At 40.9% G+C, this 25,032-nt stretch overlaps 3 protein-coding genes and 2 long non-coding RNA genes across 7 annotated transcripts in view; 3 read left to right on the top strand and 2 right to left on the bottom strand.

Annotated features, from left to right (window-relative positions):
- The window catches only part of LOC135941804 (protein jagged-1b-like), a 44,398-nt gene extending 32,922 nt beyond the window's left edge, over positions 1-11,476 (top strand). The window contains exons 5-16 of one of the 2 annotated variants that reach the window (XM_065487539.1): positions 81-135; positions 754-884; positions 2,502-2,735; positions 3,209-3,322; positions 5,740-5,952; positions 6,161-6,421; positions 6,604-6,750; positions 7,031-7,144; positions 8,038-8,265; positions 8,584-8,931; positions 9,308-9,813; positions 9,879-11,476. In XM_065487539.1, the coding sequence (XP_065343611.1) occupies positions 81-135; positions 754-884; positions 2,502-2,735; positions 3,209-3,322; positions 5,740-5,952; positions 6,161-6,421; positions 6,604-6,750; positions 7,031-7,144; positions 8,038-8,265; positions 8,584-8,931; positions 9,308-9,813; positions 9,879-10,610 (3,083 nt within the window). In that variant the 3' untranslated portion in view covers positions 10,611-11,476. The remainder of the gene's footprint in view (positions 1-80; positions 136-753; positions 885-2,501; positions 2,736-3,208; positions 3,323-5,739; positions 5,953-6,160; positions 6,422-6,603; positions 6,751-7,030; positions 7,145-8,037; positions 8,266-8,583; positions 8,932-9,307; positions 9,814-9,878) is intronic. The other variant, XM_065487541.1, reaches the window with a different exon arrangement.
- The window catches only part of LOC135943413 (protein FAM177A1-like), a 166,400-nt gene that overhangs the window by 61,763 nt on the left and 79,605 nt on the right, over positions 1-25,032 (bottom strand). The window lies entirely within an intron of this gene.
- Positions 15,848-16,280, top strand: LOC135944665 (uncharacterized). Its single transcript, XR_010575355.1, has 3 exons — positions 15,848-15,985; positions 16,041-16,159; positions 16,218-16,280. It is a non-coding gene; the product is annotated as an uncharacterized LOC135944665 (long non-coding RNA).
- Positions 18,641-19,374, top strand: LOC135942654 (uncharacterized). The gene is made up of 3 exons (XR_010575115.1): positions 18,641-18,798; positions 18,854-19,044; positions 19,108-19,374. It is a non-coding gene; the product is annotated as an uncharacterized LOC135942654 (long non-coding RNA).
- CrebA (Cyclic-AMP response element binding protein A) overlaps positions 20,980-25,032 on the bottom strand; it is a 49,915-nt gene continuing 45,862 nt past the window's right edge. The window contains exons 5-10 of one of the 2 annotated variants that reach the window (XM_065489922.1): positions 24,790-25,028; positions 24,581-24,724; positions 23,967-24,182; positions 23,807-23,899; positions 23,606-23,717; positions 20,980-23,551 (exon numbers count right to left, since the gene is read on the bottom strand). In XM_065489922.1, the coding sequence (XP_065345994.1) occupies positions 23,861-23,899; positions 23,967-24,182; positions 24,581-24,724; positions 24,790-25,028 (638 nt within the window). In that variant the 3' untranslated portion in view covers positions 20,980-23,551; positions 23,606-23,717; positions 23,807-23,860. The remainder of the gene's footprint in view (positions 23,552-23,605; positions 23,718-23,806; positions 23,900-23,966; positions 24,183-24,580; positions 24,725-24,789; positions 25,029-25,032) is intronic. The other variant, XM_065489923.1, reaches the window with a different exon arrangement.

Below are 25,032 nucleotides of genomic sequence, written 5' to 3'. Positions count from 1 at the left end.
ACTAATCAATTAATTATAGATCTCAGTGCCAATTATTATTTTTGTACCTGCTGAACGTCCTTCTCTCTGATTTGTTATAGCTGTCTGTAAAAAAGGTTGTCTTCATGGCACATGTGTTCGACCCGGAGAGTGCATGTAAGTGGAGATTTTTCATGCTTCTCTTCTTTTGTGCTGGAAACTCAGTAAATTATGATTGATGATTCTTCAATTTTCGACCCACTGCTATCAAACAAAACCGGTCGTTTTTGCTTCTTATCCGCGTCAACCGTTTTTCCAGCAGCTCAACGCAATAAATTTCTTAATTTGGCGTTGTCAATGTATTCTTTTATTATTATATTTTATATATATATATATATATATATATATATATATATATATATTTCTTTAAATTGCGTTCCCGATCCCTTGCAATAAATTTTCCTTCAGAAACAAGGCTCAGCTGCATAGAGAGCAATCTCTGCCCGAGCAGGGACATTTTTAACGCCACGTGTCCTTGGATCGCGAACTGCCAGTCGGGTGCTGCTGGAAATGGTTGCCCCCGGCGTAAAAAGCCCCGCTTGTGTCCAATTTGCTACCACTTTTCGATCACGCTCCATCGAAAAGTGGCGATAATTCCGCACCAACAAAGACTTTGAAATTCCCACCAGACGCGAATTTCCCACGATTTTTCAGCGGCGGATCGCTCGGCTGCTCGCACTGCAAGCAGCACAGCAGCGCGAGATGAGTGGCGTTAACTTTTTTGCCTGCTTTCAGTTGCAGAGAAGGCTGGGGCGGCGATTTATGCAACGAGTGCAACCCGTACCCAGGGTGCAAGCAGGGCTACTGCAAGAAGCCTTGGGACTGCATCTGCAATGTTAATTGGGGTGGCATTCTTTGCGACCAAGGTGAGCGCATTCATTATACTGTATATTATCCACTTTTTGCTTTGTTACTTTGTATCTCATTTTATCTCAGCTGCGATCGCGAGAACTGCCATTGCCGGGGCTCTTCGCAATCGCAAGGTTGAGTTTTTTTTATCAAATTAGGCCTGAAAATGATATTGTTACTGAAATAAAAATTTCAAATGTGTTCTGTTTGTGAGAATTTTGAGTTTTCGGGCGCACAAAGTCGATTACTGTCCTTAGGCCATTCCCAGGCTTTAAATCAGAGCAAGTTTTTGCCTGCAACTTTATCAACTCCCTCCCATTAATCCAGTTTGATAAACAAAAACGCGTCTCTCCCGCGAGCGTACGATGGGAAAATCACCCAGATTCGAGAGCCCCGTAAACGTATGTATGTGTGTGCGATTGCCGATTGTGTGTGTTTATATGTGTGTATGAGTTGCGACGACGTTTTTGTTCCCATTCAGTCTGCTTCGCATGCAGCACCCGTTAGAGCTGACAAAAGAAGCCAATATTTTTTCACGCCGCCATTCACGCCAGTTCCTGACCAGCCTCTTAATCAATTAATTAACATCGAGCGGCCTGGGACAATGCGCGCTCCCAGGTTTCCACACTCTAGTTTCCACTTGGTCAGCTGCTCAACAAAGTTGTGTGAGTCGTTAATTGCCGCCGAATCCGCCCAGATTGGCCCCGCGAGTGCATGTTAGCGCGGCGCGTCTGCACGTACGATATAAGTATAAAAAGCAAGACTCACGCAAACTCGTTTTTCTGCCCGTCGTCGTCGTCGTCGTCGGCAGACCGACACCGAGACGACGCTCACTTTTGAACTGTAGCGCCCGGCCGGTTATTTTTGTTCATTTGGCAACAGGTGGTTTTGACCGCGGCAGACTCCCTCTCATTTCACATCTGATGCTGCTGCATCTCTCTCACGCTTCTTTTTTCTGTCGAACAGTCGTTGTTTTTTTCATTACAATTTTACTCAAATTGAGGAAATGATTTTTTTGTCAGTAGGTATTTTTTATCTAGCAGCAGTGACTCGCACGAAAAGAGGAAATTCAAATTGAGAAAAGATGAATGAAATTTCTAAATTATTCATTTACCTTAGTCGTGTACCGGAATCTGGTTTGCTCGTGACAAGATTTAGCTTGTTTACGTTTTTTACACAAAAAATTAAAATCAACCGGTGCCCATTCTGTCTCAAAGGAGCTTTTGCACTTATTAGATGGATGATTTACTTTTCATAGTGTGCAATTCACAATATAGTCACATCATTTCCAAAACTAAAAATTTGACCATTGACTTTTTTCTTATATTAGAATCGCTATTTATGACATCAAATTGGTTTTGAATTTAACTTCCCGAAAGTAAATTTCCAATCAATAATTCCTCTATCGGAGTCATCGCAGTTGCGTGCTTGCTGACGGCAAAATTATTTTTTCCCCGGGCTGTGTTCGGCTGGAACTCGATTTTCCCTCGGCGAGCGTTTCGCGGAATCGATGCATTTTGCAAAGGCGATGAGGCAAAAACGACGACCACGACCGCTAGCCGGCTCGCTGGTTGGCTGTGCGTCGGAGATAAAAAAGCGAAATTAATGAGAGTGCATTAATTGTTGTCGGGCAGATCTCAACTACTGCGGCACTCACGAGCCGTGCCTGAACGGCGGCACCTGCAAAAACACCGCCCCCGACAACTACCAGTGCGCCTGCCTAGAGGGCTTCTCGGGCACCAACTGCGAGATCGTGAAGAACCCGTGTGCCGTTGCCCCGTGCAAGAACAAAGGCGTCTGCCAAGAGGCCAATGGACACTTCAACTGCACCTGCGCCGCCGGGTGGACCGGACACACTTGCGAAACCAGTGAGTTCAAAGTTCGACTATGTCTGCCCACCTGGGCATCTTTCTTTTCTGCCGCCTTTTCGATCAATCATTCGAATTTTAATGGTTCCTCTTCTTTTTTTTTCTCGCGCTTGCTTAGATCAGAAATCTTGGCGAGAACGGGGAAAGTAAAAAAATACTACTCTCGATAAGAATTTGACGGGGAAACGCTATGTATTGCTGACTTTTTTCTATTTTTAACACAAAATTCCGTGAAGCCGAGCGAGGCTGCAATAAATCTGTCCGAGCACAATTATCAGAAACGCAACCAATTAATGAAAGAAAATACATCAAGTGAAAAAGAGCTGACAGATTAGATTCCGAGTTGTGATGTCGAGAGTGGTGAAGAGAGAAAAATTCCTGGCGAACCCTGCTCGCGTCTCTTTCCTCTGCTTCTTAATAATGCTTTGCTGGAGCACCGAGGTCACATAGCTTCTTCTCTCGCCTCTTGACAGATATCGATGAGTGCGACTCCTCGCCCTGCAAGAACGGCGGCACCTGCGTCGACCTGGTCAACAACTACAGGTGCATTTGCCCGTTTGGATGGAAGGGAGCCACTTGTGAAGAAGGTACGTTTTGATCCGCACGCCATATTATCAATATTAATCGTCGTCCCATTTTTCTTTTCCCCTGTGACTTAAGATGACACGGACGCGAGCGCGCTATCTCGTCTATTAGCCCCTTCACTCCCTTTGACAGTCGCATTTTTCTCTTTGCCTTGCTGCATCGGTGTCGCTCATGCCGTTCGTATTGTAATTAATTCCATTGCTGTCCGTGATGAATCGCCGACGGAGAAATGAGTCAAAATACATTCATACACCGTGTTGAAAAATTGCCATTGCTCGTTTGAATAAACAGTTATTGTGGCATACTTGTTAACAGTCGCGCGCATCTTCTCTCTGTAAAATTCATTTAAATGGCATCGCGAATAATTTATAGCTAATTTGCAATCTTACTCGTTTCCTGCACATTCCCTTTAAGACGCTTGCGGAATTAACAATTTGCTCTGTACAACATGTATTTTTCTGTTATATTTTTATTAACGAAAAATCAAACAAACTTTTTAATAAGTCAGGTTAAAGTGATCGGCTTTTTGCTGAAGCTGGAAACCTTGAACCCTGGGTCCGAAATCAATTCAGAGCGGCGAAAGTCAGCGGCGGTTTTGGAAGCCGCAGGTTTTCATTAGCGGTAATGCCACGTTTGCGGCTCAAACTTCTGTTTTCTACAAACCGCAGGCAGCGGCAGCCGCGAGATCGTCCCAGGGTGTATTTTTGTTAAATCAAAACTTCTCTCGTAATTTCTTTCCAGAGGGTTATACGCGGCGAATGTACACGGAACGGCAGAAAAGGCTTCGTGCAATTAAGAGTGGGCGGTAGCAAGCGTTTAACGTAATAATAAGACGCGCAGCGATATAGCGAGAGGCTGCTGCAATCAGACGCGTGATTTAGAGAAAGACGGCCCCCCAAACAAAGCCTCTCTGGCCAAGCAACCCATTTCGGCAGCGGCGGCGGCCAGCAAGGGAAAAGCAATTATGGTTGGCCACCTTAAGGAAAAACACACGCCGTTTAGAAGATTTAATTAGGTCCGTCGGTAATTCGACGCACACCGCGTGCATTTTTTCCTCAAAACGCAGCCCCTGCAGCCATGGCCAACTCGAGTATGGACCTCAGCTGCTAGCGCCGTCCGTTATTATTGATCAAGTCTATTGGAAAATTATATTTTTTAAAGTTGTAATTAGCTTTCGGCTGCCTCTGAACTACCAAATATCCACTTCGTTGCGTACTAATTATAAAATTAGGTTTTAAATTTACCTAAATGCCAATAGCACTTTTTAGACAACGTGTTTAATGTAATTTTTGTTTATTCCTAATTTATTTATTTGATTTTGTCTTAATAGAAAAAGGTATCCTGCTTGAGACAAATTCAGGATAGGTGATATTTAAAAGGCCCTGATAAAATTGGCCTTTCCTTCAATGTAGTAATTATCATCTTCCAAGTTTCTCGCCAACGGAGCATAATGATTTTGAAAATAAATTTGTAGCAAAGTGAGTGTGGGATGAATATTTTTCGCAATTTATTTTCACGCCAGTTGCGAGTGAGGCTGATTTTTGAGGAGGTCGTGCCCCCACCTGAGTAATTTATAGCCAAGTGTGAAAGCAAAAAGGTTGCCTTTATTAGTCCACATGTGAAGAACCTCCCAGTGGAAATTATCTCACTCCCTTTACTCCCCGCGAAGCGTTTTCTCCATTCCACACCATGCTCCCAATCTCTGACGTCGGAATAGACAAGCATTGTTTGTCAACTCGCACTTTTCTCTCATTTGACGCACAAGGAAAATCCGTGCCGCCGATTTAAAGAAAAAAAATTGAGCGTGTTTGATTAATGCCCGCGATTATTCCGACCGCGCAACCAAGAATTATTACAATGTTCGGAGCTGCGACTACAATTTGCAAAACTCCGACGCGCAGATAAATAATGTAATTATCCAGCAGGCACAATCAGCGTCATTTTTATATATCTACGCCTCGATGGCCGTTTTGTATTCTCTCATTGTCTTTTGATAAGGGTGTGGATCAGCTTTTCGGGAATAAATTCAATTTGTCTTTGTAGACAAGAAGGAAAACTGTGCAATCGTGTCCAAACAGTTTTCAATTTTGTTACACCCATTTTCAAAATATCTGCCTGCTAAACATTTAAAAGGAAGCTAACCTAACCAACCGATTGTACGGAATATGGTTGTTCGTCATTCTTTGTTGCATGTCCCACCACTCTGTTGCAATTCCATATTCCTCATCGTGCGACCATTACTATCACAAAGCGACACTGTGTGCTTTAGCGAAATCTATTTTTCACCTGAACAAACTGTCGCGGCGGGCATAGAAAAAATTTCAAGGTGGGCACTCAAAAAGACATTAACGTGCTTGTTAGGCCGAAAAAAGCGTTGGGCAAACACACTAAAAATGCGTCGAATTTTTCCTCATTACAGACGTGGACGAGTGCAAAGCGGACAAGTCGCCTTGCATAAACGCAAAGTCATGCACCAACCTCCCAGGTAGCTACACATGCCAGTGCGTCGAAGGGTGGACCGGCCGAAACTGTGACCACAATATTAATGACTGCGTCGGACAATGCCAGAATGGAGCCCTTTGCATCGACCTGGTCAACAACTTCTATTGTGCCTGCACCTCCGGCTTCACAGGTCAGCTCCTGCTCATTATTCTCATGCTTATAATTTAAATGAAAAAACTCTCGGCACCTCACTAGAGGACGAATAATTTTAAAACCGTGCCGGAAATAGCTCACAATTATAAAAAATGATGATGGTATTTTCATAGCCACCTTGTGACTGCATTTTGGTGCACTCTTTTATTCATCACAAATTGATGTTTTTCGTTTTTTCTTTAAAGGCAAGAAGTGCGAGGTGAACATCAACGAGTGCGAAAGCAACCCGTGCAAAAACGGCGGCGAGTGCGTGGACGGCATCGCGTCCTTCCGCTGCATCTGCTCCGTGGGGTACGAGGGCAAGACCTGCGAGATCGACCACGACCACTGCAATCCAAATCCGTGCAAGAACGACGCAGAGTGTCTAGTGAACCCGCAGGAGGAGGACTACTTCTGCCATTGTCAGCCCAACTGGACGGGCAAGAACTGCAGTACGCCGGTCGACTGTAAGTTAGCTTTGCAGCTTTTTGGGCAAATAATGCGCGTTGGAGAAACCAGCAATAATATTTTCTTTGTCGTGCTTCCGGGCCTTCGCTTCTCAAGGAAATATTACTAATATCTCAATTGCTAGAGATTTCAACGCCTTCAGTTGAACCCGATTTATAATCCACTTTGGATTTTTTTCCAGTTTTGGACAGTTGTTCGGCGCAGAGTGTGCTGTCCAACGGCAGTGCCATCAGCATCTGCGGCCAACATGGCACGTGCGTGGCCCAGCCCGGAGGCAACTATTGGTGTCAATGTGAACCTGGCTACACCGGCCAGTTTTGCCACGAGAGTGAGTAGAGCTGCTGCTGTTAGCCCTGATTTATTATTTCTCTCTCCGCACACTCGACGGTTGTGGGCCTCGGCGAGACACGTTTCCTTTTCGTAACTAACCAAATCACCTATCAGTTCATCTCATCGTGCTTTTGCTGCTTTGCCTTTGCGCTCTCAGTTAGTTAGTTAGTGGCTCGCCTCATTTTCCTCCTCCCCCTTTTCATCTTTGGGATCCCTACTCCACGCGCGCATTATTTTGGGATCACTTTTTCTAACGAACCGATTTGCCGTGGTTTCAGACATCAACGACTGCGCGGAGACCGTGTGTCAGAACGGCGGAACTTGCGTGGACAGGGTCAACTCGTTCCAATGCATATGTCGCGATGGCTGGGAGGGCACCTATTGCCAAGATGGTAAGCATCGCGAAAGATATAATCGAGTTTTAGAGCAGTCGTGGGCGGCTGCAAACCCACAAGAGCATATTGCCATTTTTCGCACATTTTCACCGCTTTTTCCGCTTGATTGTACAAAATTCGGTGTGCAAATTTCCGCACTTGTTAGGGATCCAGCGGCGGAGATTTTCCCACGTGATATTTATTGCATGTCTGCGGGTTGTGGGGGCGAAAAAATGTTGATCTTCTAGCAGGACCGAATGATTGCACAAAATACGCTTAGTGATACCCTTTGATGGTCTTTTGGCCTTTATCGACTCAATCTATTTACAATGAGGCGGTGTCAAGTGTCTCTTGCGCGCATTTCGACTCACCTCTTTTTCTAAGATTTCCCCCTCCGACCTTCTGGAGCAGCAAAACGAACCATGCTGCCGTGCACAGGCCGGCTTTGAAATTTGAGGCGCAATCGCCGAGATTTGCTTTCAACCCGAAAAATTGCTGACAGACCCGGACAGTCCACCACCACAATCCTTTAAGTCAATTTTTCGCACAAAAATTCCGCTTCTTTATTTTTCTCAACTGCATAATTATCCCCGATTTCAAGAGAAGTGCTATCTAAATTTTTGCGTGTCCTGCGCTGATTGAACTTCACTCGGAACGATGTTCCTCCGCGACAGTCCGTACCTGATCGCCACTAACGTGTTCAGCAGCAAATCAATGGCCCGCTCTTTTGGTCGGTCGGCTCGAATTTTTGTAATTTAATAATGAATTTACACCTCGGTGAAACTCGAGCTGAAAACACAAAATGCTCTCTGTGCTCTGTCGCGACCGCAAAATCTACAACGACCGCAAGGCGTTGGGCGATGTGCGGTGAGCTTTGGGGTTTTCTCACGTGTGCTTCTTTTTCCACGCAGATCGCAACGAGTGCGATTCCAATCCGTGTGAGAACGATGGCATCTGCCAGAACGGCGATGCCGACTTTGTCTGCAAATGCCGCGGTGTCTGGAAGGGTAAGACGTGCAGCCTGAGGAACAGCCACTGCGACCAGAACACGTGTCTCAATGGCGGAACCTGCCAGGACATGGGCAACACATTCATGTGTCGCTGCGCGCCAGGGTTCGAAGGCAGCATCTGTCACATCCGTAAGTCGACAGTGCGATAGTTTTTATTTTAGTTAAAGTCCAAAATGCTATTAAAATTTTATGCTTGATTATTCCTGTTTATAAGGTTCAAAAAAGTTGTAGAAAATTTTCATGCGCAGATCTAGCTAAAATACTAGAATAGTTACAAAGTATTCTCTCGCCGCACTGAGTCGCGGTCATAAACGTGTTAAATCAGTGATCACTCCGTAAACTTCCCACAAGAAGTGTTTTTAACCAATCCAGATATTTTTATACTAAAATTAGTTTTCATTTACCCGGTTAAAGCACATACCTTATATTTCCGTCCTTGTGCTGCAGCTAAATCACAAGCATGCCAGTCAAATCCGTGCAAGAACGGCGCCACTTGTGTCAACGTGGATGGCGGCGGCTTCAAGTGCATTTGCAAGGAAGGCTTTGAGGGCAACACCTGTGAAAAGGACACGGATGACTGCAGCCCCATGCCGTGCCACAACGGCGGACAGTGCGTCGACGGGGTCAACTGGTATCGGTGCGAGTGCGCCAAAGGCTTCACGGGGCCTGACTGCAGGATCAACATCGACGACTGCGCCTCCAGTCCTTGCAAGAATGGCGGCACCTGCATCGATGGCATCGGAACCTTTGAGTGCACCTGCCCACCTGGCATGCACGGTCAACTCTGCGAGCAAGGTTTGTTCTTTTATTCCTCTATTTTTCAATAAATTTGGTTTTCAATCAAAGAAATTTTCTATTGTTGAAATAAATTCGGGACATTATGCATTCCCACGTTGCCAAAGCGAATCCCATATAGATTCGACTGAATACCTGAGGACCTATTTCATTTACACTCCTAAGAGAAGAATAGAAAAAATTGTTGGGGAATAGACTGACGCTCTTGGCAGCTAGGAAATATGTAATAATGTCAGGATTTTAATCACAACTCTTCAAATCTTCCAATACTTGAGAAAATTATCACTACCCTGTATTTTTTGTTGTCAAAAATCACTATTCCATAGTGCAAGTATCTCGAATTCGTTTATAAAAAAATCTGCTTCCTCTGCCTCAGGGGATTCATACGATCTAGACTGTGTGCTCGACGGCCAGTACATCAAACCCAACGTTTCGTGGGTGGACAACTGCAACACCTGTATGTGCGTCGGCGGCCGCATTCGCTGCACTAACGTGTGGTGTGGTCCGTACAACTGCCGCGAACCCTCGCAGCGGTGCCCGTTGACTACCAAGTGCGTCGAATCGCACCGCGAGAACTGCCTGACGCCCGACTGTCATCCGTGGGGCGAGTGCCTCTCGTTGACGTCGCCACAGCCGTTCAGCAAGTCGTATCCGGCGCCCGCCGACTGCTGGCCCAACCAGGCGGTGATCAGTTCCCACTGCGCGCGTGTCAGCCTCACGCTGGACCGCAGCAAACTCAAGTCAGGAACTTCCGTCCAGAGTATCTGCAACGAACTGAGGAAGATTGCCGTCACCTACCAGACGTTCAGTGGTGGCTCGGACAACCTGTACATCTTGTGCGAGTTGAAGAGCGGCTTCAACAATATCGTCGAAGCTACAATGGTGAGTTGAAGAACATTTGGAAATTTTCTTGACGCTATTAAATTCAACTCTCTTTTTGTCCACAGTCTTCGAAACCATCTGATCTGTCCTCTGAAGTGCTGGCGGTGACTGAGGGCATCAAGCTGCTGAGCGAGTCGATGCGCTACAAGCTGGTCAACGCGTCGAGCCTCTCGGAGGCGATCAAGCAGATCAACGTTGAGATCAAGGTGGACGATCCGCCAGGAACCTACTGGCTGATCGCCCTGCTCTGCATGCTGATCCTCGCGATTTTGGTGCTGATCGTGCTGGTGCTGCTGTGGCAGTGTCGGGCCCGCGTGAGCCCAAACCTATCCCCGGGGGTGGCTGAGCACATCGACCTCCGCTCGTCCGAGCTAGAGAAGTCCAACAACGTGTCGTACGAGGAGAACCTGCACAGGTGCGCCATCGTGTCCATCATTGAGCCGTCGCCGACCGGCTTGTGCAACGCCGCTTGCAACGCAGAACTGACCGAGGCGGGTGCGGGGGTCGGTGGTGGGGGCGGGGGTGGAGTGTGTGTCGACGATGAGGGCATCGACCCAAGCGTCTCGAACAATCTCAACTTCGTCAAGGCGTCTTCGGCGCGGATATCGAACCAGTTGTTCAAGCCGCAGAATCCTGACGTGAGCAAAAACAAATCACCAGTGAACGTGATGGCGCACAAAGACTTTAACAAGCCCATCAACCTGCGGGTGCTGCCAATCCAGAGGAACGTGCAGTCGCCCACCGACAGACAGCAGCACCAGCAGCAGCAGGAGGACGTTTTGACTGTTATCGTGTAGAGCGAGCTGCCGCTGTGCGTTGTTGATTAGGTCTTTAGGAGCTTTCAAACCGAGTTTAAGGGTTACTCGCGCAAGTGCGCCAAACTCTAATTGTTATTGATGAATTGGCTCGTGGAATTTAGTCAATATTACTCATTCTCGCGCGACTGCCTCTACAGGGGCATCTCGGATAATTTTGATGGACAATTTTCTCACTGAGCATTGAACAGGTTCCACGAGCCTAACGAAGAATTTATGAAAAAACGAAACAGTGTGATAGTGTGTAAGAAAATTGCCATCTAAAGTAAGTAATAATTTTATTTAAAAACAGAGAGAGGATATAATAGTTATAATTATTTTTATGAAAACTGTGACATGTTCCTTAGTTAGTCCAGTGCCTGTTTTTTCTTGTAGAAGAAAATCGGTTTAATAGAAACTAATTCGAAATGATTTTATTCATTCGAAAGGACTGGAGCTTTTAATAAAGAGAGATGTAAAAATTTTAATTATTATTAATAATATTATTCAAAGTTGTGACTCGCGAAACAGGATCTTTATGTAATTGCTGATTAACGAAAATGTGGCCTTTTATATTTATATTGCGCTGAGTATAAGTGTAGGAGAAAAAGATTTGCGTGTGCGTTTGAGTTCCTTGCAAGGGCTGGGAAAATGTAAAATGAAAAATAGGAAAAATGGATGCGTATGAAAGCTAAAGAAGAGGTCTGAAACGCGCGTAGAATGTTACTGTATAGTATTTTACCACAGGGCTGGAGCAGTGATTTTCTCCCTGATGTATTTGTGTATACACATTTGTACTTAAAGATAAAATTAATTTTATTTCTGTAATAAAACTGAGAGTTAATTAAAGATATAGCTGTAGAAAAATACGAACCTCTTATTTTTTTAACAATACTAATCCCATAGCGCAGGGAGTGCATTAAAACGATGATGCTTCCAAAACCGATTTCAAGGATTTTCAGGCTCAAGAGGCCGCACGCAATTTAAAAGTCTGCGTGTTAATTGCCGCTTTAATGACCGCGGCAAAGTTACCGCATTTTCCTGCAGCTAAGAAATCACGTTTTCAGAACCGCCCGCGGCCACGCAAAGGATATTTATCTTTGATAATTACACACATTATTTCATTGAGAAGCGATGATTTCATGTTTTTAATTTCTCAGCTCGAATTTGATGGGGATCTTGAAAACACAAAGATCGCTTGAAAACGACGTGGTCGCTGCAAATTAAGCAATTAATCAAGCGGTCACCGTCTAATTTCGCAGTCAGCCAGGACGAGTGAATCGAGTTGCGAAAAGGCACGGGCAGTAGCTGAACTGTTCGTGTGTCCTCGCCCGCAGGCTTCCAGAGCATCAACGAGAGAGCTTTCGCGTTTAGCTCTCTGCTGCTCCGCATCACGGCAATTTGGGAAACAGGAATATTATGACACTCACTCTCTCACTCGTTATGTGAGTGTGTTGGCGCCCGAATTGAGCATTTTTATGAGATCAATGATGGAAACCCACGCAAAAAGCTGCCGGCCGCTCGCGTTTAAAACACACTCGATTTTCTCACGACCGGCTCTCTGGACCTTTCGGTGCAATCGCAATCTTTATAATAATATTATATGGCAGCCCAACTCACTCACTCACTCGCTGCTCTCTAAAAATTACAATGGACACGCAACCCGACACGTAATTATTATGTATTATATATACACATAGAGATGATACACGTAAGATGCCCAGCCGTCGATTTCCACTCTGCACACCTGGGCGTGCATGCGAAAAGTGCTTCACATAAACTGACTGAATTCGTAGCAAACCGTCGCGCGTTCATCTGCTGCACTTCGCGTGGGGCCTTTGGAAGTCGCGTATATTGAGAGAGAGAGAGAGATCGTAAAGAAGATGAGATGAATATTGATAGGACTCACGACTTTTTTACTGCGCGCGCTCACCCTCTGGAACAGGTGCATCTGTTTCTCACAATTTCATTTTACAGCGTCTCAAGAGCCGTAATCAGCTATCCATAATATCAAATTAACAAAAATAATAAAAAACTAATAAAAGAGATTAAATCATACCTTCATTGTTTATTTTACTGCATTAATTGCTATTATTTAAGACATAATTTATCAAATAGATCAAATTAAAGAGATGATAAAAATGTAAACCAAATTAAAGTTACGATGTAAAATGTCGCCCTTACTTCATCTACGTAGCTAAAAAAAATTATTAAATTTGTACACAATGAAATCCACATTTTTTTATTTAAGAAATTTAATCTGAAATTGCTTAAGGTAAAAAATATGTTGAAAAACTTTCGCTTTGAGTATGGACAGCATAATAGATTTCACTAAATGCAAAACAATAATCTTCTGTTAAGAAAAAGTATAGAAAAAATAATTATGTTAGCCGGCTAATAAAAATCAAATCATTGGTAGCAAGGTAGAGCTGCCAGATAGCGTGTGGCACGGCAGGATTAACAGAAGACTTGTATTTTAACTTGATGGTATGCAACCTGCTCATCACAAATGTAGCTTGGCACAGTATTCGGTTCAGCGCAGGCGCTCATTCGTTTGACTCATTTCGTTCCATTTCATACATTTTTTTCAGAAATTAAGAAAAAGTCATCTAATCATTTGTTCAAAGCAGCTCAAGACCTATTATCGGCTCACTCTTATATATCAATAACTAGCAACAGAATTCTGTATCAGTTCTGTATCAAGAATTTCTAAAATACAACTGTAAATAAATGAAATTCGCACGCTATTGACATAGGAAGATTTGTGCCTATCGTTGGTTCTGTGGTGCGAGTATTATAATTTTTTAAGGTGACTTGAAGTCCAGAGTGCACGACAGTACAATGCAGGAATGATGATATCTACTCCTTTAAAAAAATGCCAATTTTGTGGTGAAGAACGTATTAATAATGTATATCATTATTTACTCAATTGTGAAAATATTAGCATCACGTTATTCCAAGCTACTAAATATAAAAAGTGTTTTATTACTCAATAAACTTTGTAATATGGTAAGGTTCATGTTGTTTTACACCGTAGGTGTCTAATAAATATTATAACATAAAATTGTAGTTAAGAGAGGCAAACGCGCATCGGTCGAAATATTTCAGAAGTAGCTGGGTGTATAATGGTTTTTGGAAAAAAGATTTTCTTTTATTAATACATAATTAATTATTCAACAATAAGTTTCTGCAGAAAGCTGAGAATAAGATTTTAAACTACCTTCAACTATTTAAAATCAATAATTTTTGTACAGAATCGAAACTATACAATGGAATCAAGGCAAGGAATGTTGGCCACCTCAAGAAGAACATTCGAGCAGCCACAAATTCTTCCAATTCTTAAAAAGTATTGAGGGTGCCCCCTCTCTGTCGGCCACTCCAACCCTACTCCTACCTAGCCCAACTCCAATATTTTACACCACTTTCTGCCATATTTAGAGCAAGATTGAGTGCTAATGATGAAGCGGCTCCTCTCTTGTTACAACTGAGAGAGCAGTTCTGCGCCTTTATCTTTTCTGCATGGTAAGTGACTGATTAAATTATCTTTCTTCCTGTCTTTTTTCGTGCGAAAGACGTCTTTCTAACAAATAATCGGAGCCGAATCTGTGAAAATTGGGTCAGGCACACAAATTGTAATACTTTTACTGTTGATCTCTAAAATAGACACTAATACGTAAGTTAAGAGCATGATTTCCTCGTGCCCGATTTATAACTTAGGAAGAAGAGAAATGAGAAAAAATAGAACAATCAAGAAATTAAATTATACATATTAGTTCTTGAATATGTTCGGCATTTTGTTCGGCACGCAATAAACATATTTCGCATTTCTCAAACAGCAAGATAAAATTACAAAAATTAGGAAGTATTCACGACAAATTCCACGCCTGACTTATTCTAGGAATTCTTGCTAGCTTTTATCGAAATTTTCTAATAGATATTTCAGTGACAGACTGCCAACGGCGTACTTGGCTATCCCCTACCCCTAGTAGTGCGTCTTCCTTTCAAATATTATATAACATGCCCAGCAGCAAAAATGTTATCGCCCGGTTAAGTTGAAATCCTCAGTTCGGCACTGGACTTGTTATTTACTGCATCTCTTGGAGCGAAATGTTCACATCACATTCTTTTGCTGGCGAAGAACAGGAGAAAGAAATGAACAAAATTCCGCACTCCTGAAAATCTTCTAACAATTGCCCGAATACCTTCCACATTCCACCATTTTCAAACCTTTGTTTTTGATTTAGGTTTTCAAATTAAAGCAGACCGAAAACTAAACGAAGAATGAATGACAGATCAAAAAATCGAGGTCAAAAACCACCTGGAGGCTATAAGAAAAATCCTACAAAAAAATATGGACAAAAACCTGGAGGTAAAGAGAGCAAACCAGAATGTCATATAAAAACATATGAAGGTAATGGACTAAATAATGGAAAAACGAAATGAATCAGTTTATTTAATATAGGAAAACAGAATATAATCTGACGATTTACTCTTTCTTTATAATTAGCTATTGATGAGTCAAAAGTTTGGGTAAACCATTTCAAACTTGAGCCATCGGAGAATACTCAAGCAGGAACTATAGTTTACCAGTACAATGTGGAAAAAATGATAAGATCCAATCCCACTGGCAATGAGTCGAGTATCGCGTTACCAAGGAGATACTTAAAGTAATAATTTATTTTTCGCAGCTCCAGTAATGTATTCTAAAGATTGATTTTGTCACAATTTAGATCCTGCGTGGATGATGCTGTTAGAAAGTTGAGGCCCGACCTTGGTAATCAAATTGACAAGCTACTGGCATTTGATCGCGAAACGACGAACTTCATTCTTGTTTTGAAATTGTTTGATTTTCAAAATGTTGAAGGTGACGAGAATCTCACACAGGTAAAATCATTCATTTTTATTTCTATATTTAATAATAAAAGCCTCAATCCGACATGCTGACAATGAAACGAGGAGACTAAAGGTTAATGCAAAAATTTGCATTCAATTTTCATTGCGAGAACATCGACCTGAGCTCGATCCCGATTGATTTTCATTTTGAAATTCTTCAATTTGTTTTACAGTTTCCCCAAGGGAATTCACCAATATATTGTTTTTTGAAATTTGATGTAATTTTTCAATTTTATTCAGTGGAAATCGAATCTGGCAATATATATTATGTCGTTCATTCAGGAAGTTGCAGTTGAAGTTGAAAACCTAGACGTTATTCCTTACAGACAAAACCTAAATGAAAGACAGAAGATCAAAGCAAAGATCACTCTAAAGTTCTTGAAAGAGATTCCATTACTCGATGTGCTACAACGTTATGAGGCTCCTGGTCATGCTATAACCAAAGCATATGATTTAGTGCTTAAAAATGATCATCCAGACAAACGGTAACCCAATGACGTTAAAATACTGCATTCCGCGTGCTCAAATAAAATTATTCAGGCATTTGAAAAACTCTCTTGGCGGTAGAGGCGATGATATAGGTGTACGCCTTAAACTATGGACAGGTCTTTTCTTCAAAGCCTGTCCCGGAACAAATAATCTCTATGCAAAAGTGGATGGTATGAGAAACTGTTTCCTATATATTTTCTATTGATTAAATGTGTTTTTCATGAACAGTGACCTTCAAAGCGCAGTGGAAAGAGTTGACCACATCAAACATTAATCTTAAAGAAGAGGTCGTGCGTCTCTCCTTGAAAGGTAAGAAAGGGGTAAAAAATAGGTATTCCTGCTGATAGGTTAATTTTTTTTGGCAGGACTGAATGTAAAATGTAAAAAAAGTGAGGACGGCGAGGACAAGGAATGCATCTACAAAGTGAATAGCGTTGTTCAAGGTCGGAAAATGTAAGTATTTCACCAGGAATTTACAACAAAAGTGTCAACTCTCCTTTAACTGTAAGCTTGAGACGACCCAAAACAATCAAAGGAAAAGAAGCAACAACTGTGAAAGAATTGATTAGTTCCAGCCTGAGTATAAATGTTCAAGACAATGATTTGTTTCTGCACGTTGGACCCGTAAAGAGGGAGCTTTACTTCAGATTAGCTGTAAGCCAATTATTTCATCTCCCGTCAAAAATTTAGTTGAAAAATAATTAAATTCCCTTATTTTATTATTTATCATTGAGAGAAAAGGGAGTGTCTCAAATAGACGATCTTCATCTGATGCTATTGATTTGATAGCAAGCGTATTACTCACACGTGCCTCTTTCCCCCTATTGAGATGCATTCGTGGTTCATGTTTTAATAATTGGTTACAATGTTCTCGATTTCTTCAATTGAACCGCCGGCAACGCTAATATGACCTGATGGGTTGCATATATGCAATGTTGATTTTTGCTTTGCCTTGCATTTATACTCTCACAGTCAGTAATCGTCACTTTTCTCAAAAGGATTGCACGATTGCTCCAAACCAAGCAAATTTCAAAGTTCTTAATACAACAGAATCAAAAAATATGGTTGATCATGCCTCGTTGTGTCCAAAATCACTCTATCAAGACATCATGAAGGCAAGTAATTTTAGGCTAACTGTTTTAAACCCGTTTTATATAAATTTATTTATAGCTGCTTGTCACCGAACTTCCAAAAGAAAGATTGGATCCTTTTGGCTTCAAAATTAGTAAAACGATGGAATCATTCGACATGAGAAAACTGCCCCCTCCGAAATTGATGTACGAAAATAGAGAAAAAGAGGGAGATATAGAAGCTTCGATTGACAAAAAGGGAAAGTGGAGCGTTAGAAGTAATTTTATTTTCAAAACTGCTGGAAAGTCAGTCAAACGTGCACTTATTGTCCCTATACGTGAGGGAAAACGGATGGAAGGGGATATAAAAGAAAAGTATGAAGGGGATATAAAAGAAAAGTATGAAGGGAATGCATTTTTCTAATAATTCTTTTTGATGTTCTTTAAAACTTTGATGTTTTTAGACTGACAACTTTTGCTAAACACTTCAAAGAAGGTGCACAAAGGTGGAAAATAGGAATTGATGAGCTTGATACTTTACAATCTAGAAACATAGTTGCGGGTTCGACATTACAGTTGCTTGAAGATCTTGAGGCAATAAACATTTTTGTCAAATCCAAAGGGGATATCCGGCAGACTGGCAAGAAATTTGATATGATCATTGCGATAACTCCAAAGAGCAAGGAATACCACGGTGACCTATTTTATTATATTCCAAATTTTCTTCCAAGTGTTAGCGGAACAAGACAACCATTTGTCCAAAATTATATGGATGAATCATTTACTATTTAAATACTCGAGCTGAGTGACCTTTGTTTATTTTTTAGCATGCGTGAAACGTGTATTTGAGGTGGAGTCCAATATTTTGACACAGTGCATTACTTGGGATACTTTCGTCAAAACAAGTACCCCCGATGGTAACACAATAATTTTGAATAACATGATGTTGAAGCTGAATGCAAAATTAAACGGAGTGAACCACGTGTTCAAAAACAGAAATAAGTATGCTGTGTTTATTTTCCCCCAAATCAAAAATGACATCAACATGTTCTTTCAGTGAGGCCCGCTTACCTGGTTTCGCCGTCCTTGTGATGGGAGCTGTGATTGGCTCTCCAATTCGCGAATCGAAGGCGTCAAAGGTTCCTCACAGCATTGCTACTGTATGAAATCTTAAGATGCTGAAAGAAAATTGAGCATTTTCGTGTTTTACAGGTGACTTGCAACATAGATGAAGATTTATTCCGCTACAGTTCGCAGTGGCGCCTGCAAAAATCAGAAAGCGGAGAAATTCTCGACTTGAAATCAATGGTCAAATGGCACCTTGAAAACTATAAAACTCCAAGCTCGTTGGGAAACCGGGAAAATCTGAGCTATATCATTTTCTACAGAGACTGCTCTGAAGCTGTTGTCAATGAGAAAGTAGAAAGGGTGCGTTGTCATAAATTCTGTACTGATAAAAAAGGAATCATAACTACACTAACATTATTAAATTCCAGGTGTACAAGTCCGAGTTGAAAGCCATTAAAGAGGCGGTGAAAGAATTTCTTGGCGTAGATGGAAATATTCGCATCGTCTACGTGCTGGTACAAAGACCAAATCACACGAAGTTCTTTTATCCAGCCGTCCAATTTCGTGAAGATACTGAAATTAAAAACGTGGAGCCTGGCGTGATAGTGGACAGCATAATAACTCATCCGAGTTACTACAATTTCTTCCTCCTCAGCCACAGCGGTCCCAAGGTTGAAAACCCCAAATGCCATTTCAGCGTGATCTCTCTAACAAGATTATTTACAGGGAACCATGAAGCCGACTGAATACACCATCATGTCCCATTCACCCGAAGAAAAAACTGAAAATGACCGTTTAGCGCAGCTGACGTACTCGCTGTGCTTCATGTACAGCAGATGCAACCAGAGCATCCCCGTCCCTGCACCTGTGTGCTACGCACAGCGTTGGTCGGGCAAAGCGCTTACCTACGTGCTTCGGTGAGCTTTTGATTTGAATTTAACATTTTAAATGTGTGGCTGACTGAAACCCTACCCTTACAGGCATAATCTGAACTGGAATAACGCGAAGGATTGTGCTCGCCTGGGCGTTATCATGAATGAGAGAACGACCGAATTGTTGAAGAAAACTTTTAAAAGCAACTACAATTTGAGCAATATTGATCCATTTTGTTAGTAGCAAGCTCGGAAGCGCAGTGATTGATTTAAATCAAGTACTAAAACTTGCGTTCAAATAGAAAGATTCTTAAAATCATCACTTGATACCCGCTTTTTTAGTCAAGTTATTTTTTTAAGGCTTGGTAAAATATCAGGCCACAAATTTCTAATTTTTGTATTATCTACAAAAACTCGGTTGTTAATTTATTTCCAAATTAAAATATATTTGGACCAATAAAGCTATTTAAAAGTGAAATCACTGATTTTCTAAACCAATCAACCAACAAAATTAACCTTCTTGTATTTGATAAGTTAGTGGAGAAGTTATCAGCTACTGAATGTCTTCAATGTGTCGGGACGAAAAGAGATTTTCATTTCTTTCGTTAAATGCGGGGATATTGGACTTATGATGCTAGGTAATTGAAAATTTACTTTAAACCATATTATTTTAAAGCTTGGTAGATATTTTGGTAACAAAAAATCGACCGAGAAAGTTAGGCAAGAATTCCGTATGTGGCGAATGCGTAATATGGTTATTTCAGAAGGGACCGTGGGCCATTTCTTCATCTTGGAGCAAATAAAAACTAACAGTGTTTTTTTAATTCCCTTGTTTTGTTGATAGAAATTTTTACTTCTGATGGCAATATTAAAAAGGGCCGCTGCTTAAAAATGAGAAAATTAAGATGAAACTAGGCATTCTCCGGGATATTTATATTTTCATGCGATGAAAATTGAGCAAGGTTGACAGTAAGTAAGCTTTATCAAACGAAACATTTAATTTTAAGCGTTCTCTTATTGAAATTGTAAGTCTCAAGAATAAAAAGCATAGGTATTTGGGGAGTGTGACCGCTTCAACTAATCAGCAGGAGTAGAGAGTCTTCAAAATTTGACTGTTAATTTAAAACTCGGCCATTAACGATTCACACTTTCATTGGGCACACACTAACTAGTAAACCAATTGATCCTGATTTAGTGCTTTGAATTTGAGACCGTTTTTTCTTTGCAAATTAAATAGCTTTTGTGGGCCGATTGGACTATTTTTCGAAACATATTTTATCTCTATTCAGCCCAATTAACGTGTTAACTTTTTTCTTAATGAAAAATCTTAAACGTTTTTGTTCAATGTCAAGATATTTGTAAATTTTAAAGATAAATGGTATCAATTTCATGAAATTTTTAGAGCTTGTTTTATTTTTTTTCAGTCTAAACTGAAAAGTAGTAAAAAACATGAAATGAATCGAACGCTTTTATCAATCCTCATTTTATTTAGTTTCTTTTAATAAACTTCTTATATTTTAGCACCTAAGCGAACAAGACGTGATTTTTTCTAAATTGCAAATGTGTGTATATAATTTGAAAGTAAGTTATGTGCAAAATTTATTGGCTGGGAAATGGAAATAACAATTAACTGTCTAAAGAAATTAAAACCAATACAAGATCAGTTTTGTCTGTATTTTCAACAGGTATAACAATTGCAACATAATCTATATTTGCATGAGAAAATTTTTTTACTCCAAAACTTATAAAACAAAATTACTGGACTAAAAATTTTATGGTTCCGCAGCAATTGGATGCTCAGAACAAAAGTCGATCGTCAATATTTCGCAGCTCTAATTGTAAGAATGCCATGCTAAAATGACGATAGTAACAAAGCAACTGATACGTTCAGACAGTGGAATCTGATGTGCAATTTTCTTTTTTGTAGAATCAGTTTTACCCTAAAAATCAGGGATATTTTTGCAAAGAGAGTGAAACAACTTTATTTTTTACTTCTTGTACCCTTTTATTCAATCATTGATTGCAACAACATACCAGCACGAGATACAAATTGAACGAACGGGTCCTTGTTTTACAATATTGTGACAGCAGTACGAATAGCACATACACTGAACATATATCTCTGTCTGTGCGACACAGATATATTAATGGACGCTGAGTAAAATGCATTATCTCTGAAACGGGTGGTTAAATCATCTTATCCTACCTCATCCTACAACTTCAATTGAGGACAGGTATTTTTGCTGTAAAACAAATAGGACGTTTTGTGGAAACTTTATTCGTTCATCATCTGGACCGAAATTGCGGGAACTACAATTTGATTCTTGTAGCTTAGGTGATGGTTATGAAAATATAATCATAAAGAATTGTGTGTTTCCAATACGATTGACACTCACACGCGAACACAAACTAGACAGGCCGATTTCTTTTATTATTATGACGCCGGATCAAAAAATTAACAAGACAGTGTAATAATGCTTTGAGCAACACAATGGTGAAATCAAAATTTGGTGAAATCGGGGTAAAAGTTAAAACACGACAAAACTTAAGCATATAAAAATCAAAATGCCTTAATCCGGAATGAACTTGGAAAAATGAAAGCGCAACAGAAAAGTGAAAACGTGCTTAATTAAAAAAAGCAATATGTATGATTTTAAACAACGATATTTCATTAGCTCCTGCATTTTAAAATAATTTATTTTGCTCTTAGGCCGGACAAAAATCGCATGACGTCTCACAGAATCACTAACGATTGGCTATTTTTGTATAATTTTCTAGACACTGATTCGATTCGTCATTGATTGATTATACAAAACCAAAAAATATCAGCTGCGTCCAATACAGACGAGTCTGTTAAGCTGTTCGATAGATTTAATTGACAATCGGTTTTTCGTCAACAGTATACAACAGTAAGTTTTAGCAAATTGATTTCCTCCGTAAGCTGGTTTTTCGCAAGTCAGATTTCGACCAACCCCCGTCGCGGGAGGGACAGCTTCATAGTCATCATAATAATTGTTGTGTCAGTTTCAGTCATTTTAGCACCGACTAATCCCTACACTGCTACAATTATCAATTTATGATGTATAATATGATTAGTTAGTAATGTATGTGTAATTATGTTGATATATTTTATGTATATAGGCTTATTAAAAATATATTGTGGCGAGTAGCTGTCGAGCCTGTCGCGCGCACGCGCGTCCGTTTGTTAGTCTCTCTCGCATTTTTGTCTTCAAATCTTTCATTAAGTAATCTGCGTGGTTTCTGTTTGATGTACACATCCTCAGTTCTTAAATTAAAGCAATGCATATATGTAAGAGTAGATGTTTAGTACTTTAATGTAGTGTATGTGTATGGATAATGAATGCGATAAAGAGACACGAGTTTTGACTCGATGTTGCTCTTTTAATATGGGTGTGTGTGTGTGTGTTTAAGTCTCAACCCAGCCACCAACCATTAACATTTGCCAGCGGACAGGAACGCATTGGCTGATCAATCTTTGCTTCTGCTTTGTCGGGGGCGGAAAAGTATGCGGCGAAAAAAGGCACGGTCGTGGATGGGGAAGATGAGTTCAGCCCATGGCGAGGGAGAAATGAAAAGTCGAGACGGTCGTGTTAGTTGTGCAAAATTCTCACGGAAAATGGAATTTCGGTAGGAATTTTGATCGCGGTTCAATCAGCCAGCGCTCGCTCTGCCTCCTCAGTATAATAATAATTTAACATGAATATATAGTTTGCATTTACTTGCGGTTATAGCATTGTTTGTAGTGATTTTTAAAATCAACGCATATCTCTTGATTCTCATCATCTTGTTGTAATATGATACACACTACCATATAAATATGTACACGTGTTTCTTGTCTCATTTGTGTCTTGGTAATATTAAGGCAATATTCTGTAGGAATCATCACTTTTCCCATCATTGTCTCCTCTTTTGATGCGACACTGCTCTTTTCTTTGAGTCAGAATGAAACTTGTTTGTCTAATCTTCATTTCATCCACCATTGCGATTGTGTGCACAAAAAGCAAGACTAGACATTATTTATAATTACACAATAATTGTAAAAAAACCTGTGTATGAATATATATCAAACGCCTCTATGAAAATATATTAAGTGAACAGTGTCGTGGATGATTTTTTTTTAAATGAATTACAACATTAAAAATATATAAGCAAAACTGATGCAGTTTCGACAATTATCAAGTTACGGTCGAGTAACAATATTTAAAAATCGGCAAAACGTAATATTTAAATGAGCTAGTCTTAGGGTTTAAAATTAAGATACAAACAAGGAATTAAATAGTAGAAAGCATCATGTCCCGTGCACACACAGGCGTTGCAGTAAATCATTAAACTTAACACTTCTTAATTGCGTGCTCAAACAAAGAATTAAAAAATCTTGATGATGTACCACAAGTATAATTGATTGCACTTGGTTAATCGCAGGTTTTGCCCATTGCTCAAATAATTCCATGCCACTTTTGCAGAATGTCTATGAATTTCACCGTAAAATTCTTGGAATGTTTAGAGTGGGTAGACTGGACACGATTTTGGCCTGCAACAAAATCAAAATTATATTTTATTGCTTAAATGCGCTCGACCAGCTTACCGGTCCTTGTTGGCTCAGAATCTGCCTTATTTGTTCCCATATATCATGGTTTATACAGGACGGAAGACTAGTAATGAGATGGTGGATGAAATATTTACAATGATGACCAAACCTGAAACAGGAAAAGTAAAATTAATAGAGCCTCTCAACCAGACACAGATGGAAAAAGCACAAACAAAAGGCCACACAAACAACACTCACCTTGAAGACTTACAGTGGATGGAATGGTTAGTGGGTGTGCGCAGGTGCCACAACTTATTTTACGGAATTCCTCGTGAAGTGGTGAGAAGCAGACTAAATTAAAAGGAAAGCGAACTCTTAGAAACTCAGAGCAGGCACACACATCACACGAAAGACTCACCGATGCCGTTGCTCTACTGCGAGAGCCGACCGACACGTTGTTTTGGTTGATGAGCTGCTGCAGTTTTTGCAGCTGAGAGGACAGGCTGATGTTGGTGCTCTCGAGGGAATCGATCCGCTTCTTGTAATCGGCGTTCTCAGCCACTAGCAGCTCCACCTTTTTCTCTAGCGAGTCCATGTACTCCTTCTTCTTTCGCCGACTCTCTTGAGCCGAGATCTGCACAAGACATTTTTCATTACCACAACGTTTGCACAAGTGTGTGAAGCGCCTTTTGTCGTTTTTTTCTTTTTTTGAAAAAATATAGAAATCGAGCACATTTTTTAACTATTATAAAAACGAGTTGACTTGGACAAAAGAGAATTTGTTCAGAGAATTTAAGGTTCTGTGATTAACTCTTGTAGAACAAGTGTCAGGATATATAAACAGCTTATCTGATAGAAATCAAAATTACAGAAGCATAAATATGTGCACATTTTTTTAAAACAAGAACCCCATTTTTTAAAGAAATTGTGAGATAAATTAAATCTGAGTTTGATTTACGTTGGCATCATTTTAACTATCTAAGCAAGTTGTTTACTACACCAGAGCAATAATTTAAAAAAAATCATGCTCACCTTGTTCTTGATTTTCCTCCTGATCTTTTTGAGTGACTTCTCCTCAGCCTTGGTAAGGGGTAGTCGGGTGGGGACAGGGTATCCCTCTGCCACTAGGGTCTTTTTCTCTTCCTCGGTCAGCGACAGGGTCCCTGACATACCCTTCTGCAAGCAAAATAAATAAAAACATTAGTTTTAATCTGCAAATAACTAAACAGGTCCACTCTGACCGGTTGTGTGCTGATGAGAGATGTCTGGATGGGTTGTCTGCAGTGGGCCTGGCTGCTGTTTGAGGCGGCGCTGCTGCTGTTGCTGCTGCCGGAAAGGTACAACCTGTTGCTGCTCTGGCGAGCCTGGATGGAGCGACTGCCTGCGGTCAGCGGAGATGGAGGCGAGCCATGCATTGGGGACACGTTGCCCTCATTGTCGCTTGTGGTCGACGATGGTGGCGTCGGGGGCAGCGGGAAGCCTGG

Source organism: Cloeon dipterum, chromosome 4, assembly GCF_949628265.1.
Source record: "Cloeon dipterum chromosome 4, ieCloDipt1.1, whole genome shotgun sequence".
In the NCBI taxonomy this organism is placed as follows: domain Eukaryota; kingdom Metazoa; phylum Arthropoda; class Insecta; order Ephemeroptera; family Baetidae; genus Cloeon; species Cloeon dipterum.
Note: the sequence above shows the minus strand (reverse complement) of the source record. Positions and strands in the feature narration are given on the sequence as shown.